Below are 21388 nucleotides of genomic sequence, written 5' to 3' on the forward strand. Positions count from 1 at the left end.
CATATATACACACACAGGACATGTCAGGCTCAGCTCTGCTACATCTGTGCAGCGAGGACATCACAGAAGGATCAGTCTAGTTACGCCATAACAGCGATAGCTGCAGTCTAACTAATGACCAGACAGGAGATTCTTCTTTCTTGGTTCAGTGGTGACAGTGACTGCACTGGATATACATTGTATTTTCTGTCCTGCAGTGAATATGGAGTGTGTGGACCGATGAGAACATGGACACTCCACCAAGATATCGGGCATGCAGAATATACCGCGACTGCACTGTGTTTATACAACAGTTAGCTCCTGTATTATACTCCAGAGCTGCACTCACTATTCTGCTGGTGCAGTCACTGTGTACATACATTACTGATCCTGAGTTACATCCTGTATTATACTCCAGAGCTGCACTCACTATTCTGCAGGTGCGGTCACTGTGTACATACATTACATTACTGATCCCTAGTTACATCCTGTATTATACTCCCGAGCTGCACTCACTATTCTGCTGGTGCAGTCACTGTGTACATACATTACTGATCCTGAGTTACATCCTGTATTATACCCCAGAGCTGCACTCACTATTCTGCTGGTGCAGTCACTGTGTACATACATTACTGATCCTGAGTTACATCCTGTATTATACTCCAGAGCTGCACTCACTATTCTGCTGATGCAGTCACTGTGTACATACATTACATTACTGATCCTGAGTTACATCCTGCATTATACTCCCGAGCTGCACTCACTATTCTGCTGGTGCAGTCACTGTTGAAATGTCAGGGAGAGTTAATTCCCGGCAGAGGTGAAGCAGCAGGTACCAGTTAGTGATGTGATGGATGTGACATGGGGCGGCACTGGCGCTGAGGCAGACAGGATTAGGCTGAGCTGAGCCCGCACTAATATCTGGCGCTCTGCCCCCTCCGATTACACGCAGTAAAGGTTATATAACAGTTTCGGTGTCAGAGAAGATTCCAGCCTGAAGCTGAGGCCAAAGGAACATTAAGGGACCCGTGATAAGTACATATAGGGTCTCCTGATAATACGCTAATCACAGGATCCCCCCCTCCACTGCTGGGAAGTCCAGTGCAGAACAGGGAACAAGAGCAAGAAATTACTGTTCCTGCAGCGCCACCACAGGAGGAATGAGGCATGGCATGGTCACCATGAGATCAGCGAGCTGGGTAATGCATGGACATGCTGGGCCATGGGATCCGGTGCAGCTTTCTGGTGCATTTGGGTGACCAGGCACAGATCAGTGCCTGACGGACGCTCCGCTGCTGAGGGGCCGCGCTGTGGACGGCGTCATGTATGGCACGCTCATGTGTTTCTCTCATTTCCAGCTGCTATTGTGGAGTAACCTCAGCGAAAGAGAATTTCCTTTTCTTTCTACAAGTGACCTCAGCTTCTATCTCTCCGGGACAGATTTCCTTTTCCTTCATGACGCCGCTGTTGTGGGCTTCTTCCATATCTTCCTGGTTCAGGAGTATGCAAAACTCCTCTACCTGGGAGGGATCTATAGCACTATTCATCCAGAGCTTTCTGTTTCAGGAATAAGCAGAACTCCTCTACCTGGGAGGGATCTATAGCACTGTTCATCCAGGGCCTGCTGTTTCAGGAGTAAACAGAACTCCTCTACCTGGGAGGGATCTATAGCACTGTTCATCCAGGGCCTGCTGTTTCAGGAGTAAGCAGAACTCCTCTACCTGGGAGGGATCTATAGCACTGTTCATCCAGGGCTTGCTGTTTCAGAAGTAAGCAGAACTCCTCTACCTGGGCGGAAACTATAGCGCTGTTCATCCAGGGCCACCTGTTTCAGGAGGATGCAGAACTCCTCTACCTGGGTGGGACCTATAGCGTTGGTCTCCTGTCTTTATCTTTTAGGGCATTCTGGGAGTTATAGTTTTGCAGCTAGGGAGCTGCAGATTGATGATTTCTGTTGCTCATCCTGAGCTCTTAGGTTCACGAGTAGATTTAGCATAGGGCTAACAGAGTGGCACATGGCCCTTCGTATGCCATTGTGGGTAACACCCAGCATCCTACATTGGAGGGTAACACATAATAGACGGTGAGTACAAGCCACTTTTTTATTTTGGGGGCTGGATCCTGCTGCAGAAACTTATAAACATTCTCTCGGTGTCATGTCACCAGCGTGCTCAGGGATATAATGATAGTCTTCCTTTCCTTCCGCCTCTAGTAACGCCGTCTCACCCCGGTATTTACCGTCCTGGACACATTATGGTCATGGACAATTCATCGGCGGCCATGTAATCACCGATAATAACGCGGCAAATAATAACAGAGTAATAATCCTCGGTGACATCACAAATCCATGACTTCAGCTGAATCCACAACGGGCCGCTGGTGAAGCAACCTGACACCGGGCGAGTTACGAGCTCAGTAATGGCCGGGAACCAGGCAATTATGGCGCAGTGAATCAGCAGCTACTAACGCCCCACTCTGTTCTCAGGCTCAGAAGTTTGCGGCTCGGGGAAAATTGCCAGGAAAATGTCTTCTATGTGGATGAGATCTGAGGGGCACCTCCAGGGAAGACGCTGAGATCACAGTCTGAATTTAGAGGCTTTGGTTTTTTTTTCAGAAACTGATTTGGAAATTAAAGGGGTGGTCTAATTTTACGTAAAAAATGCTTAAAGGAACGCTCAGGGTAAACTGATACAAAGTGTTACTCTTAGTGCTGGACCTGAGGGGGCGGAGAGTGACAAAGGTACGACGTGTGTCATGCCCCACCCCCTCACAACCAGCAATGGTTTTTTTTTGGGGGGGGGAATTTATCATAAGGGGAATTTAAAAAAAAAATTATATATATATATATATATATATATATATATATATATATATATATATGTCAAAATTGGAACAGCATCACATATTACCGCAGTTGTCGTGCAGCGCTTTCCCAACCAAAGTTCAATTGGCCTCCAGTAATAAAGATAAAAAAAGGAAAACAGCACAAAAATTAAAGAAAAAAACGGGCTTTAATGCCTGAATGGCGTGGCAACGTTTCGGATATAGTATCCTTTCTCAAGCAGTGAACATACAAATGAAGTGAGTATATATAGAGGACACATATGTTTTTCAATAAAAGATCGTTTAACAGTCTTTAGCTATTTAAAACATCAAAACAGTAACGATCATTAAGCCAAAAAGTGCAATCAGTGCCATTATAGTAAATCTATTCAATATATGACTCATGTACATACATCATAAAGTGCACAGTGATAACTTTTAAAATTTACCAAATGGTCAATCAAAACAACTCAGGTGTCCCAAATCTGTGAAACAGAACATGTTGCACACTTACAAATATAGTCTCACATGTGTATAAATCTCCGGCGTTCTCCTGACACCAGTGCGCATGTCTATGACATCAGCACAAGACCCAATGAATTATGGTCCGCATTTGCGCACTACTATGCTGAAGGTATCAGCGCCATGTTGGAAAGATGCATACCTAATTATATTATATTAATATAAATGCGCATGTCTGTGACATCTATGCAAGGACCGAAAGAATTGTGGTCCGCATCTGCGCATTAATACGCATATGAGTATTCTTGAGGAAGATGTCATCTATGTGTCCCACCACTACAGCTATGTAGCCAAGTGGTGGAGATACATAGATGACATCTTCCTGATCTGGACTGGTTCGGAGAGTTCATTGAAGGAATTTCACGGTTATCTCAATACAATAGACGAGACTATCAAATTTACCCTTGTGCATTCTGACAGTGACATCCAATTTTTGGATGTCAGTGTCAAAATTAGAAACAATAAACTTGTCACTGAATTATATTCGAAGGTGACAGATAGAAATAACCTTTTGCTCTTCAATAGTCAACATCCAGAAAAAAACTTTAGAATCTATTCCATTTAGTCAAATCATTAGAACTGAGGATTGAAAGTAAAGATGATTCATTGAAAAAATCTATGGAGGGTACTCTGAAAAAATTTGTGGAGAGGGGTTACCCAGATAATCTATTGAAGGTCCAGAAAAATAAAGTTGACTTAATTAAAAGAGAAGATCTTTTCCAGAAAAAATTGGAGAAAAAAAGAATTGATCGCATACCATTTGTAACAGCTTTTTGTGAGGAGAGTGGTGGGATTTCAAATATTATATATAAGCATTGGGGTATGCTACATAAATGTCTGCCACATGTACCAGAATTTTCTAGGCCACCTATTTTTTCCTATAAACGAAATCGCACCATTGCTTCCAGTTTAATAAAATCAGACATTGGCTCATTTAAAAAATCTAGCCAAACTACGCTATCTGGACATGATAGAAAGGGGTGTTTTCCTTGTTTGTCATGTGTTAATTGTACTCTAATGCTCAAAGGATCTTATTTTTTTCATCCAGTGACTCAGAAAAAATATGAGATACGACATTTTCTGACATGCGATTCGGAATTTGTTATATACTTGTTGCAATGTCCTTGTTCCTTATGGTATGTCGGTGAAACAACTTGTGATTTTAAAACGCGGATCAATCAACACCGACATACCATAAGGAAGAAACGTATGGATTTACCTGTATCTAAGCATTTTGTCGAAAAATCACATACGGAAAAACAGTTACGCTTTCGCATCATAGACATGATACCAGTCCAGAGGAGAGGGGGTGATCGTGTACGACTGCTTAAAAAAAGAGAATTGGAATGGATTATGAAATTAAATACGTTGAAACCATATGGTCTTAATGTAGACTTTAAGTTGAATCCAATCTTATAAAAAATAGAGTGGTTGTTTCTACCGTATATGCACTGCTATAAATATACTGTACTGTATAGAGATTTTAATATTTCTTTTTTCTTTTTCAGATGTCCCTGCCTGTGAAACTAGCATTACTTGCAAATTATTTAGTAAACTAATTCTATAATGATATTGTAAATTTTCAATATGTGTATTAAATGAATTATGAGACAGCATTCATTGTTTTCTTTTTTTGTTTCTTTAAAATTGTGGCATAATACATCTGGTTGTTTGGTGTCAGTGCGGGTAATTGGTGATACATGGGGGATTTCCCAACCCCCTTTGTGTCCCCATTTTCCTGCTCCGGTTTATGACTCCTTGCTTAATTGTGGGGAGTCAGGGACTGTTCACACTATATTGAGCTCATGCTCCAACCATTTGTGCCTATTATGTGTTTTTTTATGTTTATTATTTAAACATATGAGTGTGGTCCTCTATTTTGGTGACTATATCGTATATAATGTTGTTATTTATGCCAGTATACAGTAGTTGCGCTGACGAGCTATAATGTGTTTTTTTTTGTAAATATAATAAAAAGAATTGTTACAAGTTGCGCAGACTAATGGCGATATAACTACTTTGCTTTTCTAAGATATTAATCCTCTGTGGTTTTTGCACCTTTTCCAATATGGCGCCGCCGCCCTCAGCGTATTAATGCGCAGATGCGGACCACAATTCTTTCGGTCCTTGCATAGATGTCACAGACATGCGCATTTATATTAAGAAGACGCTGGGGACAGTATAACATGTTGGGATATAATTAGGTATGCACCTTTCCAACATGGCGCTGATACATTCAGCATAGTAGTGCGCAAATGCGGACCATAATTCATTGGGTCTTGTGCTGATGTCATAGACATGCGCACTGGTGTCAGGAGAACGCCGGAGATTTATACACATGTGAGACTATATTTGTAAGTGTGCAACATGTTCTGTTTCACAGATTTGGGACACCTGAGTTGTTTTGATTGACCATTTGGTAAATTTTAAAAGTTATCACTGTGCACTTTATGATGTATGTACATGAGTCATATTGAATAGATTTACTATAATGGCACTGATTGCACTTTTTGGCTTAATGATCGTTACTGTTTTGATGTTTTAAATAGCTAAAGACTGGTAAACGATCTTTTATTGAAAAACATGTGTGTTCTCTATATATACTCACTTCATTTGTATGTTCACTGCTTGAGAAAGGATACTATATCCGAAACGGTGCCACGCCATTCAGGCATTAAAGCCTGTTTTTTTCTTTAATTTTTGTGCTGTTTTCCTTTATATATATATATATATATATATATATATATATATATATATATGATCATATTTGATAAATCTGGTACATCTTTAGATATGAAACGTCTAGAACTCATTTTACACTTTATTACTCCCCAATTTTCCACCACGCTCTGTTTTACTTACCCACCATCTCCGCCACCATTTTCTGTCTGTCTATCCGAAGATTTCATCCATTATAAGTTCATGCTAAAAACATACAACTCTGCCCTTCACCTCTCCAAACAAACCTATTTCAACACCCTCATCACCTCACTGTCAAATAACCCTAAACATCTCTTTGACACTTTCCAGTCCCTACTCAACCCAAGAGAGCAGGCCCCAACCACAGATCTCTGCGCTGACGATCTGGCCAATTACTTCAAAGAAAAAATTGACCACATTCGATAGGAAATCATCTCCCAATCTCTTCATACCATGCACTGTCCTCCCTCCCCCACTGCATCTAGTTCACTCTCTGACTTTGAACCAGTTACTGAAGAAGAAGTAAGCAGGCTCCTTGCATCTTCTCGCCCGACCACTTGCACCAGTGACCCCATTCCGTCACATCTCCTCCAGTCCCTTTCCCCGGCTGTCACCTCTCACCTAACAAAAATATTCAACCTTTCCCTCACTTCCGGTATTTTTCCTTCCTCATTTAAGCATGCCATCATACATCCATTACTTAAAAAACCATCCCTCGACCAAAATTGTGCCGCTAATTATAGACCTGTCTCTAATCTTCACTTGATCTCTAAACTCCTCAAACGCCTGGTCCACTCCCATCTTTCCCGCTATCTCTCAGATAACTCTCTTCTTGACCCTCTTCAATCTGGCTTCCGCTCTTTACACTCTACTGAAACTGCCCTCACTAAAGTCTCTAATGATCTACTAACAGCTAAATCTAATGGTCACTACTCCATGCTAATTCTCTTGGATCTCTCCGCAGCATTCGACACTGTGGATCATCAGCTCCTCCTCACTATGCTCCGCTCCATCGGCCTCAAGGACACCGTTCTCTCTTGGTTCTCCTCCTATCTCTCTGACCGATCCTTCACTGTATGTTTTGCTGGTTCCTCCTCCTCTCACCTTCCCCTAAAGGCCCCGTCTCACACAGCGACGCTGCAGCGATACAGACAACGATGCTGATCGCTGCAGCGTCGCTGTGTGGTCGCTGTGTGGTCGCTGGGGAGCTGTCACACAGACAGCTCTCTCCAGCGACCAACGATCAGGGGAACGACTTCGGCATCGTTGAAACTGTCTTCAACGATGCCGAAGTCCCCCTGCAGCACCCGGGTAACCAGGGTAAACATCGGGTTACTAAGCGCAGGGCCGCGCTTAGTAACCCGATGTTTACCCTGGTTACCAAAAAAAACAAACAGTACATACTCACCATTTGATGTCCGTCAGGTCCCTTGCCGTCTGCTTCCTGCTCTGACTAAGCCGCCGTACAGTGAGAGCAGAGCGCAGCGGTGACATCACTGCTGCGCTCTCACTTTACGGCGGCTCAGTCAGAGCAGGAAGCAGACGCCGGGGGACCTGACGGGCAACAGATGGTGAGTATGTACTGTTTGTTTTTTTTATATTTACGCTGGTAACCAGGGTAACCATCGGGTTACTAAGCGCGGCCCTGTGCTTAGTAACCCGATGTTTACCCTGGTTACCAATGAAGACATCGCTGGATCGGTGTCACACACACCGATTCAGCGATGTCAGCGGGACCTCAACGACCAAAAAAAGGTCCAGGCCATTCCGACACGACCAGCGATCTCACAGCAGGGGCCTGATCGCTGGTACGTGTCACACATAGCGAGATCGCTACTGAGGTCGCTGTTGCGTCACAAAACTTGTGACTCAGCAGCGATCTCGCTAGCGATCTCGCTATGTGAGACGGGGCCTTTACTGTTGGGGTTCCTCAAGGATCAGTCCTAGGCCCCCTCCTCTTCTCTTTGTATACTGCCCCTATTGGATAAACAATCAGTAGATTTGGTTTCCAGTACCATCTCTATGCTGACGACACCCAATTATACACCTCTTCTCCTGTTATCACGCGGACCTTTTTAGAAAACACCAGTGATTGTCTTACCGCTGTCTCTAACATCATGTCCTCCCTCTATCTGAAACTGAACCTGTCAAAAACTGAACTCCTCATGTTCTCTCCCTCTACTAACCTACCTTTGCCTGACATTGCAATCTCCGTGTGCGGTTCCACCATTACTCCAAAGCAACATGCCCGCTGCCTTGGGGTCATCCTTGATTCCGAGCTTTCATTCACCCCCCACATCCGATCACTGGCTCGCTCTTCTTATCTGCATCTCAAAAACATTTCTAGAATTCGCCCTTTTCTTACTTTCGACTCTGCAAAAACTCTTACTGTCTCACTTATTCATTCTGGTCTGGACTATTGTAACTCTCTACTAATCGGCCTCCCTCTTACCAAACTCTCCCCACTCCAATCTGTCCTGAATGCTGCTGCCAGGGTCATATTCCTCACCAACCGTTACACCGATGCCTCTACCTTGTGCCAGTCATTACACTGGCTACCCATCCACTCCACAATCCAGTACAAAACTACTACCCTCATCCACAAAGCACTCCATGGCTCAGCACCACCCTACATCTCCTCTCTGGTCTCAGTCTACCACCCTACCCGTGCCCTCCGCTCCGCTAATGACCTCAGGTTAGCATCCTCAATAATCAGAACCTCCCACTCCCGTCTCCAAGACTTTACACGTGCTGCGCCGATTCTTTGGAATGCACTACCCAGGTTAATACGATTAATCCCTGATCCCCACAGCTTTAAGCGTGCCCTAAAAACTCATTTGTTCAGACTGGCCTACCGCCTCAATGCATTAACCTAACTATCCCTGTGTGGCCCATTAATAAAAACAAAACAAACAAAAAAACAAAAAACATAAACACATAATCAGGTTCCTCGCATCATGTTCTCATACACTTTATGCAGTTAATAGCCCTCTGTGTCTGTACTGTTACATTCTTAGGCAGTTAACTGGTTCATGCAGCTTTACATGAACACCCGAGCCTTACACTATGGCTGGTCCAAAGAACTAAAGCATTTGTTACCATCCACCTCTCGTGTCTCCCCTTTTCCTCATAGTTTGTAAGCTTGCGAGCAGGGCCCTCATTCCTCCTGGTATCTGTTTTGAACTGTGATTTCTGTTATGCTGTAATGTCTATTGTCTGTACAAGTCCCCTCTATAATTTGTAAAGCGCTGCGGAATATGTTGGCGCTATATAAATAAAAATTATTATTATTATTATTATTATTATAATGGAAGCATTTATTGTCTATATTCATAACCTTAAAGGGTTATCGCATCTATGAAGATGGGATATTGCCGGATAGAGATTTTAAAGACGAGCACTTTTGTAATTTACTGCTCGTTAAAATTTTCAGTAGTTTTTGAGATATTAACACATTTCTTTTGTTAATATTTTGTTTACATCTCCATGGCAACAGCTGTAAACAAAAGAGAAAAGAGTGAATATCTCAAGAACGATTGCAAATTTTAACAAGCAGTAAACTGCAAAAGTGCTCGTTTTTTCAAGGGTTATCCGACAATCCCAACCTGAGCTTGTCCTCTTCAAACAGCTGGGGTCTGCTACAATGTGTCAGTGTAGACAAACACAGCAGCGGGACAAGTTTCTCTCATGGTGGACTCCAGTTTTTACATAGAGTGATACATTTTTATATCTTGCAGCCTGACAGCATGCCGGCCCATAGATGAGTGTTACGGGAGTGAGTTACCAGGTGCAGGGCTGTAATCTCAGCCCCGCCTCGCCTGTGAATCATACATTGACAATGACAACATTCATAGAGCGGAGCCCCCCACCACACACCCAGAAACAGCTGCTCTCATTATCAAACAGATCCACAACAACCGACAGACAGATCCAACAAGTAGGTGAGCCACAAAACCCTGCAAACTGCAGAGAAGATGCGCTGCTGCCGAGAAGACGCGCTACTGCAGAGAAGATGCGCTGCTGCCGAGAAGACGAACTGCTGAGAAGACTCGCTGCTGCCGAGAAGACACACTGCTGCCGATTAGACGCACTACTGCGTAGAAGATGCGCTGCTATCAAGAAGACGCGCTGCTATCGAGAAGACGCCCTGCGGCCACCCCCTAAACACTTTTTCCCTGCGCTGTGTTTTATGACTATTTCTGTACTGTAATCCACTGGGATTATCTGACATCAGGCTGCAGCGGTTATAAGTAACTTGGGTCTTAAAGAAACATGTGCCGTTGTCTTCCATTAAAGGAACATTTCAGAAAATAAAAAAAATTGTGCAGGGATTAAAGGGATGGAGCACTGAAAAGGCATTCGGGATGAAGCATGACAAAGGGATTCTTGTTCTTCTTGAATCCATGTGTCAGCACCCGCACCATCGGGCCCTGCAGTAATCATAGTAATAGTGCATAGAGTACCCCCTTAAAGGGGTTGTCCATAAACATACATCACCTACTTATGATTTCTGGGGTTTCCAAAGCTAGGATAACAGAAGATTTTGGGAAATGGAGACTAAAGTTCCCCTTGTGCGCATGTGCGACAATTCAGTCTATAAGAGCAGTGGTCGCACATGCTCAGTACCTCTCCATTCATACAGGAGACTGTGGGCTCGGTGGACGCCTCCAAAGCATACAATTTTATCCTGTATGCCTCGGCCCTGGACAAGGCAAGTATTTTCCGCCCTCTAACCTATGGATTGTTCTTGTGATTTTTTTATATAGCTATTTTATTACTTTAGCTCTAAACCTAACGCTGACCCTAATCCTGGTTACTCTACACCCCGTAAAATATGATGTCATGTTGTTTATGGGACAACACTGGGAAAGGAGCACAGTGCAAAACAAAGCTACAATGCATCGCTATCAAAATAGCAAAGATGAGTCTGCCTAGGATCCGGCACAGAAGGGTCCTGGAGGTCTGGGATGTCTAGGACCCGGCGCAGAATCCTGGAGTTCTGGGAAGTCTAGGATCCAGCATAAAAGGGTCCTGGGTGTCCAGAAAGTCTAGGATCCAGCTCAGGTTCCTGGAGGTCTGGGAAGTCTAGAATCCAGTGCAGGTTTCTGGAGGTCCGGGAAGTCTAGGATCCAGCTCAGGTTCCTGGGGGTCTGGGGAGTCTAGGATCCAGTGCAGTATCCTGAAGGTCCAGTAAGTCTAGGATCCAGCGCATGTTCCTGGAGGTCCTGTGAGTATCGTGAAGTCTAGGATACAGCAAAGAAGGGTCCTGGAGGTCCAGAAAGTCTAAGATCCAGCACAGGTTCCAGAAGGTCCAGGAAGTGTAGGATCCAGTGCAGGTTTCTGGAGGTCCAGGAAGTCTAGGATCCAGTGTAGAATCCTGAAGGTCCGGTAAAAGTCTAGGATCCAGTGCATGTTCCTGGTGGTCCGGTGAGTACCGTGAAGTCTAGGATCCAGCATAGAAGGGTCCTGGAGGTCCAAAAAGTCTAGGATCCAGCGCAGGTTCCTGGAGGTCCGGGAAGTGTAGGATCCAGCTCAGGTTCGTGGAGGTCTGGGAAGTCTAGAATCCAGTGCAGGTTTCTGGAGGTCCGGGAAGTCTAGGATCCAGCTCAGGTTCCTGGGGGTCTGGGGAGTCTAGGATCCAGTGCAGGTTTCTGGAGGTTCAGGAAGTCTAGGATCCAGTGCAGTATCCTGAAGGTCCAGTAAGTCTAGGATCCAGCGCATGTTCCTGGAGGTCCTGTGAGTACCGTGAAGTCTAGGATACAGCATACAAGGGTCCTGGAGGTCCAGAAAGTCTAAGATCCAGCAAAGGTTCCAGAAGGTCCAGGAAGTGTAGGATCCAGTGCAGGTTCCTGGAGGTCAGGGAAGTCTAGAATCAAGTGCAGGTTTCTGGAGATCCGGGAAGTCTAGGATCCAGCTCAGGTTCCTGGGGGTCAGGGGAGTCTATGATCCAGTGCAGGTTTCTGGAGATCCGGGAAGTCTAGGATCCAGCTCAGGTTCCTGGGGGTCAGGGGAGTCTATGATCCAGTGCAGGTTTCTGGAGATCCAGGAAGTCTAGGATCCAGCTCAGGTTCCTGGGGATCAAGGGAGTCTAGGATCCAATGCAGAATCCTGAAGGTCCGGTAAGTCTAGGATCCACCGCATGTTCCTGGAGGTTTATGTAGTCTAGGATACAGTGCAGTGTCCTGGAGGTACGGGAAGTCTAGGATCCAGTGCAAGTTCCTGGATGTCCAGGAAATTTAGGATCCAGCAGAGGTTCCTGGAGGTTCAGGAAGTCTAGGATACAGCGCAGGGTCCGGGAGGTCCGGTAAGTCTAGGATCCAGCGCAGGTTCCTGGAGGTCCGGGAAGTCTAGGATCCAGCGCAGGTTTCTGGAGATCCGGGAAGTCTGGGATCTAGCACAGGTTTCTGGAAGTCCAGGAAGTCTAGGATCCAGTGGACGTACCTGAAGGTCCGGGAAGTCTAGGATCCAGTGGAGATTCCTGGAGACCCTGGAAGTCTAGGATCCAGCGCAGGGTCCTGGAGGTCAGAGAAGTTTAGGATCCAGCAGAGGATTCTGAAGGTTCGGGAACTCTAGGATCTAGCACAGGGTCCTGGAGGTCTGGGAAGTCTATGACACAGCGCAGAATCCTGGAGGTCTGGGAAATCTAGGAGCCAGCATAGAAGGGTCCTGGAGGTCCGGAAAGTCTAGGATCCAGTGCAGGTTCCTGGAGGTCTGGGAAGTCTAGAATCCAGTGCAGGTTTCTGGAGGTCCGGGAAGTCTAGGATCCAGCTCAGGTACCTGGGGTTCCGGGGGAGTCTAGGATCCAGTGCAGGTTTCTGGAGGTTCAGGAAGTCTAGGATCCAGTGCAGTATCCTGAAGGTCCAGTAAGTCTAGGATCCAGCGCATGTTCCTGGAGGTCCTGTGAGTACCGCGAAGTCTAGGATACAGCATAGAAGGGTCCTGGAGGTCCAGAAAGTCTAAGATCCAGTACAGGTTCCAGAACGTCCAGGAAGTGTAGGATCCAGTGCAGGTTCCTGGAGGTCAGGGAAGTCTAGAATCCAGTGCAGGTTTCTGGAGATCCGGAAAGTCTAGGATCCAGCTCAGGTTCCTGGGGGTCAGGGGAGTCTATAATCCAGTGCAGGTTTCTGGAGATCCAGGAAGTCTAGGATCCAGCTCCGGTTCCTGGGGGTCAAGGGAGTCTAGGATCCAGTGCAGAATCCTGAAGGTCCGGTAAGTCTAGGATCCAGCGCATGTTCCTGGAAGTCCAGGAAGTCAAGGAAAGAGCGCAGGTTCCTGGAGTTCCGTGAAGTTTAGGATCCAGCAGAGGTTCCTGGAGGTTTATGTAGTCTAGGATACAGTGGGGTGTCCTGGAGGTACGGGAAGTCTAGGATCCAGTGCAAGTTCCTGGATGTCCAGGAAATTTAGGATCCAGCAGAGGTTCCTGGAGGTTCAGGAAGTCTAGGATACAGCGCAGGGTCCTGGAGGTCCGGTAAGTCTAGGATCCAGCGCAGGTTCCTGGAGGTCCGGGAAGTCTAGGATCCAGCGCAGGTTTCTGGAGATCCGGGAAGTCTGGGATCTAGCACAGGTTTCTGGAAGTCCAGGAAGTCTAGGATCCAGTGCAGTTTCCTGGAGGTCCGGGAAATCCAGGATCCAGTGGAGGTTCCTGGAGGTCCGAGAAGTCTAGGATCCAGTGGACGTACCTGGAGGTCCGGGAAGTCTAGGATCCAGTGGAGATTCCTGGAGACCCTGGAAGTCTAGGATCCAGCTCAGGTTCCTGGAGTTACAGGAAGTCTAGGATCCAGCGCAGGGTCCTGGAGGTCAGAGAAGTTTAGGATCCAGCAGAGGATTCTGGAGGTTCGGGAACTCTAGGATCTAGCACAGGGTCCTGGAGGTCTGGGAAGTCTATGACCCAGCGCAGAATCCTGGAGGTCTGGGAAATCTAGGAGCCAGCATAGAAGGGTCCTGGAGGTCCGGAAAGTCTAGGATCCAGCGCAGGTTCCTGGAGGTCCGGGAAATGTAGGATCCAGATCAGGTTCCTGGAGGTCTGGGAAGTCTAGAATCCAGTGCAGGTTTCTGGAGGTCCGGGAAGTCTAGGATCCAGCTCAGGTACCTGGGGGTCTGGGGGAGTCTAGGATCCAGTGCATGTTTCTGGAGGTCCAGGAAGTCAAGGATCCAGCGCAGAATCCTGGAGGACTGGGAAGTCTAGGATCCAGCACAGAAGGGTCCCGGATGGAGGTCCAGAAAGTCTAGGATCCAGCGCAATTTCCTGGAGGTCCAGGAAGTGTAGGATCCAGTGCAGGTTCCTGGAGGTCCGGAAAGTCTAGAATCCTGTGCAGGTTTCTGGAGATCCGGGAAGTCTAGGATCCAGCTCAGGTTCCTGGGTGTCCGGTAAGTCTAGGATCCAGCGCATGTTCCTAGAGGTCCGGGAAGTCAAGGATCGAGCGCAGGTTCCTGGAGGTCCGGGAAGTCAAGGATTCAGCGCAGAATCCTGGAGTTCCGTGAAGTTTAGCATCCAGCAGAGGTTCCTGGAGGTTCAGGTAGTCTAGGATACAGCGCAGTGTCCTGGAGGTCCGGGAAGTCTAGGATCCAGCGCAGCTTCCTGGAGGATCAGGTAGTCTAGGATCCAGCGCATGTTCCTGGAAGTCCGGGAAGTCAAGGATCGAGCGCAGGTTCCTGGAGGTCCGGGAAGTCAAGGATTCAGCGCAGAATCCTGGACTTCCGTGAAGTTTAGGATCCAGCAGAGGTTCCTGGAGGTTCAGGTAGTCTAGGATACAGCGCAGTGTCCTGGAGGTCTGGGAAGTCTAGGATCCAGTGCAAGTTCCTGGATGTCTGGGAAGTTTAGGATCCAGCACAGGTTCCTGGAGGTTCAGGAAGTTTAGGATACAGCGCAGGGTCCTGGAGGTCCGGTAAGTCTAGGATCCAGCGCAGGATCCTGGAGGTCCGGTAAGATTAGGATCCAGCTCAGGTTCCTGAAGGTCCGGGAACTTGGAAGTCTAGGATCCATCGCAGGGTCCTGGAGGTCAGGGAAGTTTAGGATCCAGCGCAGGGTCCTGGAGGTCAGGGAAGTTTAGAATCCAGCAGAGGTTTCACAAGGTTCGGGAAGTCTAGGATCCAGCGCAGCTTCCTGGAGGTCGAGGAAGTGCCTGGCATGTGATAAACAGTGCAGAAGAGCAGGAGACCTGGTGTCGTCACCTTTAGGCGGCATCTGATGTTACTAAGCAGCAGCCCAAATATTCCCATAACACCGCCGCCTCGGCAAAAGAACGCAGCTCAGCAATTAATAATCACCAAATCTGAAGGATTCACTAAAACTACAGCTTTTACCAAAAATCAATCGTCCCACACGATTACTTTCCCAGAAGCAGATTGAAAAACTGATAAGATGAGATTGTAGCGATGCAAATGACATAAGAAAAAAAAAAGATTTAGATCCATGAAAAATAACAAAATAAAGCGTAAAGTGCACGTGGCGCAGCACAGCATGCACAATCCATACGTCCGGCATCAGTGACCCTGTACAATCCATACGTCTGTCATTAGTGACCCTGCACAATCCATACGTCCAGCATCAGTGACCCTGTACAATCCATACGTCTGTCATTAGTGACCCTGCACAATCCATACGTCCGGCATCAGTGACCCTGCACAATCCATACGTCCGGCATCAGTGACCCTGCACAATCCATACGTCTGTCATTAGTGACTCTGCACAATCCATACGTCCGGCATCAGTGACCCTGCCCGTGTGCGTACCCATCCATACAGCGATGCTGGTGACTACAGTCTATGCTGTACGGATAGTAATAAGGACGTGTACAACGTGACGGCTCATGCATGTGCAATATCTACGGTCTCGTAGGGGCAGATAGTTACCGGCACTCACAGTGACAGGGCTGGCGATTCTCACGGCTTCGTCCAGGAAGACTCCGAATCCTGACGTTTGGAGACTTTAGGAAAACTCTGTATCCTGATATTAACTCAGCAGCTGAGTGACTGGAGAGGAAACTCCTGTGGAATAATTGCAGCTCTGACATGAATCACAGTCGGGCTGTGCGTCCCCCTCCGAACCCTCCCTCCCTCCATCTACAGATGCCGCCTGGGCTCCTGGCTTCTGCTTTGGCTCAGGACATGGCGGCTGCTGGCATCTATGTGGGTGCAAGAACCAAGGGTGCAAATAGGAAAAGACATTCTGCAACAATGGCACTAATACTTCAGACTTTCTTCTAATAGCGACTTCACATCTGATCAGTAAGGATCATTGATCCCTACTTAACGTGTAACTTCTGCTGCAGGTTTGTTGCTTCAGCCACCGGATGATCCGCAAAGTGTGACTGCAGGTCAGGCGTACAAAGGGTGAAATTACACCGCCCTCATCACACGGCAGCAGAGACCCTCCTGGGAGCGTAGCCCCCCACATAATCACCTTCCAGTCTGAGCTTTCACAAGGTAACTGAGCATTTTATGAGGCGGGAGGGCAGACAGGACAGATGTGATTGTCATTAAACCTGCTGCAGACGATAAGTCACAGGGAAATGATGAGGAGCAGGATCTGGTTACAAGGGTGTCATGGACTGTTAGTAAAAGGATCTGGTATTTAGTCATGAAAGACCCTGCCGGAATTACTCTACCCCCCTGAGAAGCCCCAGCACAGAGTCACCTGAGGAGCGGAATAAACCCCACCATATGTAAGGACAGCGAGCGAGCGCTGCTCTGGAGTATAATACAGGATGTGACTCAGGATCAGTAATGTAATGTATGTACACAGTGACTGCACCAGCAAAATAGTGAGTGCAGCTCTGGAGTATAATACAGGATATAACTCAGGATCAGCAATGTAATGTATGTACACAGTGACTGCACCAGCAAAATAGTGAGTGCAGCTCTGGGGTATAATACAGGATGTAACTCAGGATCAGTAATGTAATGTATGTACACAGTGACTGCACCAGCAGAATAGTGAGTGCAGCTCTGGGGTATAATACAGGATGTAACTCAGGATCAGTAATGTAATGTATGTACACAGTGACTGCGCCAGCAGAATAGTGAGTGCAGCTCTGGAGTATAATACAGGATGTAACTCAGGATCAGTAATGTAATGTATGTACACAGTGAGTGCACCAGCAGAATAGTGAGTGCAGGTCTGGAGTATAATACAGGATATAACTCAGGATCAGTAATGTAATATATGTACACAGCGACTGCACCAGCAGAATAGTGAGTGCAGCTCTGGAGTATAATACAGGATATAACTCAGGATCAGCAATGTAATGTATGTACACAGTGACTGCACCAGCAAAATAGTGAGTGCAGCTCTGGGGTATAATACAGGATGTAACTCAGGATCAGTAATGTAATGTATGTACACAGCGACTGCACCAGCAGAATAGTGAGTGCAGCTCTGGAGTATAATCTCAAAAAAATGTAAGGGTAAAAGAGTCAAAATCATATATAACAGCCCTAAATATAAAAACACTTTTTATTATTAAAAACCAAGGCAAACTATAGTGACAAAACTCAAACAAAACAAGTGCTCAAACACAAAGAACATACCCAAAACCTAATGGGGAAAACTAGATAGCCCTAGTTCCAACATCTACACAAGCCCCTTCCTGGCTGCGGAGGTTGACGCCCTAGGGGGGAACGTTGTGGCGCCCCCGCTCCACGATGACTGACCCTAAAGGCCCTGATGCACCCTGTAGCCACTAGTGAGAACCTCTACCCACGGACTAGAGGATCCTCTATCACTAGACAGAGAGCAATCTGTACTAGGGAAACACTAGGTCCCCAATGAGTATAAAAACAATGCATGAACACATGGCGAAATGTGATGAAAAGGAGATAGATGATACCGCTCTATCGATGAACAGTACTGTTCCAATGAAGGTGGCTTACATACATATGTCATAAATAACCCACATTATGGAGTAGTAATAACTCGACCACCTATACAGTCCACATACATAGATGCAATTGGGGATCCCTCTTTCCTTTAGTCTGATACATATATATCAATATAGGAAGAACTGATACTAACTTTACATACAGCCCGCATACAACTGCTGAAAAATCATAGTATGTGGAATTCATCAATACTCATCTCTTGATGTATCGGCAGTAATTCATCATTCGCCGTTACTATTTAACGCCTCAACGCATTTCGCCTGCTTAGGCTCATCAGGAGGCCCGATATCAAGATAATATGTGTCATATCCGATGATAGATAGTTGTACACAGTGACTGCACCAGCAGAATAGTGAGTGCAGCTCTGGAGTATAATACATTAAGTAACTCAGGATAGGTAATTTAATTACAAAGTGACAGCTGTGTAGAATGGGGCAATACCTAAATTAGGATCACATCACTGTCCTACTTCATGCACTAATTAATAAATTCAACAGGGAGAATTTTGGACGAACGGTGCATTATTTACGATCATGAAGGAGAATGGACTCAGCAGTTTTGAAACCCACTGAAATGAATGAGATTGAACAACGCACGTTACAAAAAGGTCAATGAAAAGTGTAAATTTGTCTTAAACAACTGAAAGGACAGATGATGACTTGCCGTCAGTGAATTCAATCGAAAACAGATACAGCCCTTTTTTTTTTACGGCTGAAGGTTTTTTACAAGCTTTTCCAGTGTGTACAATCCTCTATAAAACTGAACCTGTCCACCTGAGCCATTGTATCAAAAGATCAGTATAGGAGATTTCTGCAGCTCACAGAGGATTGTCTATCACTGGATACATTGTAGCAAACGATCAGTATAGGAGAGCGATTTCTGCATGTCACTGGATACATTGTAGCAAACGATCAGTATAGGAGAGCGATTTCTGCATGTCAATGGATACATTGTAGCAAACGATCAGTATAGGAGAGCGATTTCTGCATGTCACTGGATACATTGTAGCAAACGATCAGTATAGGAGAGCGATTTCTGCATGTCACTGGATACATTGTAGCAAATTCACAATTGTATCCCTGGTGTAAACAGAGAATCAGAAGGACATAACGTTCCAGAACTTGTTCTAGCACAGTCCTACCTGCGGTGATCTGTATTCAAGGCTCTCCCAACTCTCCGGCGTGGTTGATGTACAGCCCTCGCTGCTCCGTTCTCAGAGGATTTGCAGCTTCTGTGTCACTCCGGCTCCTAGAACAAGAAGGGGGAGGATTGGTTGGGCTGCCCAAGTCAACACAGCCGCCTTTGTGCAGGTGGTGACAAGGTATTTAACAGTCCTCTATAAGAGCTTAGGATTTATATCCACACACAGAGATGGCGGGAGGCAAGAAAAACAATATTCAGGTTACTGACACCGGCTGCAACCTCTGGCTGAACTGGCGTGCAATGACGGCGAAACCTACCTACTTAATACGAAAGGACATGCATTGTTAAAATTGGATAAAAATGTACAATGCTGTGTGAACATGGTCGGACAGCTCAGATGTGCAAGAAATCAATACAATAGGAGCTAAGGAAAAACCACATCCAGTTCCGCCACTTTTTATTCTATATGTCCCCGTACTATGCACTCCATAGACACCGCCAATGATTCTTAAAGGGATCCTCCTCTTTCATATGCTCTTACTACACAGTAGGATCTTTATGAAGGGGGGTTGTGTACACATTATATATCTGCATGTAACTGGGGTCGTAAGTGATTTTTGCAATTAGGTCTCATGAAAAATGTTGCAACGTTTTTCCTTCTATAGCCTCCGTGTCGCACTGCCGTATGCCGTTGCAGAATGAGTCAACTGAGAATCTGTCAGTCTGCCTTCCACGAAGGTCTGAAAGGGAGTTTTCAGCTCTTTTATCCGTCTTTTTCGGATGATTTATGTCCGCAGGACACGCCAAAGTTGAATGTGCAGAGAAACAAAAGAGTCTGGAAAAGCCAAACAGTGAATGTCAATGAAAACCAAATGTAAAAATGATTTTTAATCCCAAATACATGCATGTAAATAAAGAAGAAAAATCACTGAAGAGATGAACGACTACTTTAAAAAGTTGGTTATAGTTGAACTGTTTACTTTGTTACCTTAATAAGATACTAATTATCGCATCTTCTGTTGATTTTCGCAGTTTTCCACTTCTTCATTAGTTGAAGCATTAAAAATCCAGGTTGAAAGCAGCAGATAAGGCGAAATATAAAACCTCCATCCCTAAAATATAAAGACAAGCTGAAACACCATCTGTATAAGGGTCTACAAACTTGGCATTTGCCTAGGGCCCCCACTCTCCCAGGGGCCCCACGTGGCTGCTATGGGGACCTTGAATCAGGGGGTCCCGGTGCCAGCACCGGCGCTGTTCCCCCACATCACGCATTCAACCGTATCAGCATCAAAGATGCCAATACAGCTGAAATCAATGATGGAGGAGAAAGCGTCAGGTGGTCCTCCCTTTCCCCTGTGCTTCTGATGCAGTGGGAGCAATGATGTCACTTCATTGTGCGCCATGCTGTGCCGAGCAGTAGAGCTGCTAAGTAGATGCGCTGCAGAGACCGGATCAGCAGGGGAACAAGAGGCAAGTATGTATTTGTTTATTTTTAAATCGGTGAGTATATGGAGACCATAATACTGGAGTAATATGGGGGCTGCATTATACTATTTGAGGCTACATTATACTCTATGGGGGTTGCATTATACTATTTGAGGCTGCATTATAATCTGTGGGGCTGCATTATACCATTTTGGGGCTGCATTATACTCTATGGGGCTGCATTATACCCTATGGGGCTGAATTATACCCTATGGGGCTGCATTATACACTATAGACTGCATTATATGCTATGGGGGCTGCATTATACTCTATGAGGCTGCATTATATTATATGGTGCTGCATTATACCATTTTGGTGCTGCATTATACTCTATGGGGCTGCTTTATACTATTTGAGGCTACATTATACTCTATGGGGGCTGCATTTTACTTTATGAGGCTGCATTATATTATGTGAGGCTGCATTATACTCTATGGGGCTGCATTATACCCTATGAGGCTGCATTATACGCTATAGACTGCATTATACTCTATGGGGGCTGCATTATACTCTATAGGGGCTGCAGTATACTCTATAGGGCTGCATTATACTGTATGGGGCTGCATTATACGCTATGTGCTGCATTATATGTTATGGGGCTGCATTATACTCTATGGGGGCTGCATTATACTCTATGCATTCTACTATTTGAGGCTACATTTTACTTTCTGGGGCTGCAATGCACTCTCTGGGGGCTGCATTATACTCTATCGAGGACTATTTGGTGTGCATTATACTGTATGGAGGACTATGGGAAATGCATTATACTATATGAAGGACTATGAGGAGTATTATGCAGTGTGAAGGACTATGGGGAGTTCATCATACTGTATGGAGGACTATGGGGTGCATA

At 45.8% G+C, this 21388-nt stretch overlaps 1 protein-coding gene across 1 annotated transcript in view; it reads right to left on the minus strand.

Annotated features, from left to right (window-relative positions):
* Positions 1 to 19526: 19526 nt before the first annotated feature.
* Positions 19527 to 21388, minus strand: part of SLC9A5 (solute carrier family 9 member A5) — a 54107-nt gene continuing 52245 nt past the window's right edge. The window contains exons 18-19 of the mRNA XM_077288767.1: positions 20036 to 20159; positions 19527 to 19882 (exon numbers count right to left, since the gene is read on the minus strand). Of these exons, the coding sequence (XP_077144882.1) occupies positions 20048 to 20159 (112 nt within the window). The 3' untranslated portion in view covers positions 19527 to 19882; positions 20036 to 20047. The remainder of the gene's footprint in view (positions 19883 to 20035; positions 20160 to 21388) is intronic.

This window comes from Ranitomeya variabilis, chromosome 2 (assembly GCF_051348905.1).
Source record: "Ranitomeya variabilis isolate aRanVar5 chromosome 2, aRanVar5.hap1, whole genome shotgun sequence".
Taxonomy (NCBI): Eukaryota; Metazoa; Chordata; class Amphibia; order Anura; family Dendrobatidae; genus Ranitomeya; species Ranitomeya variabilis.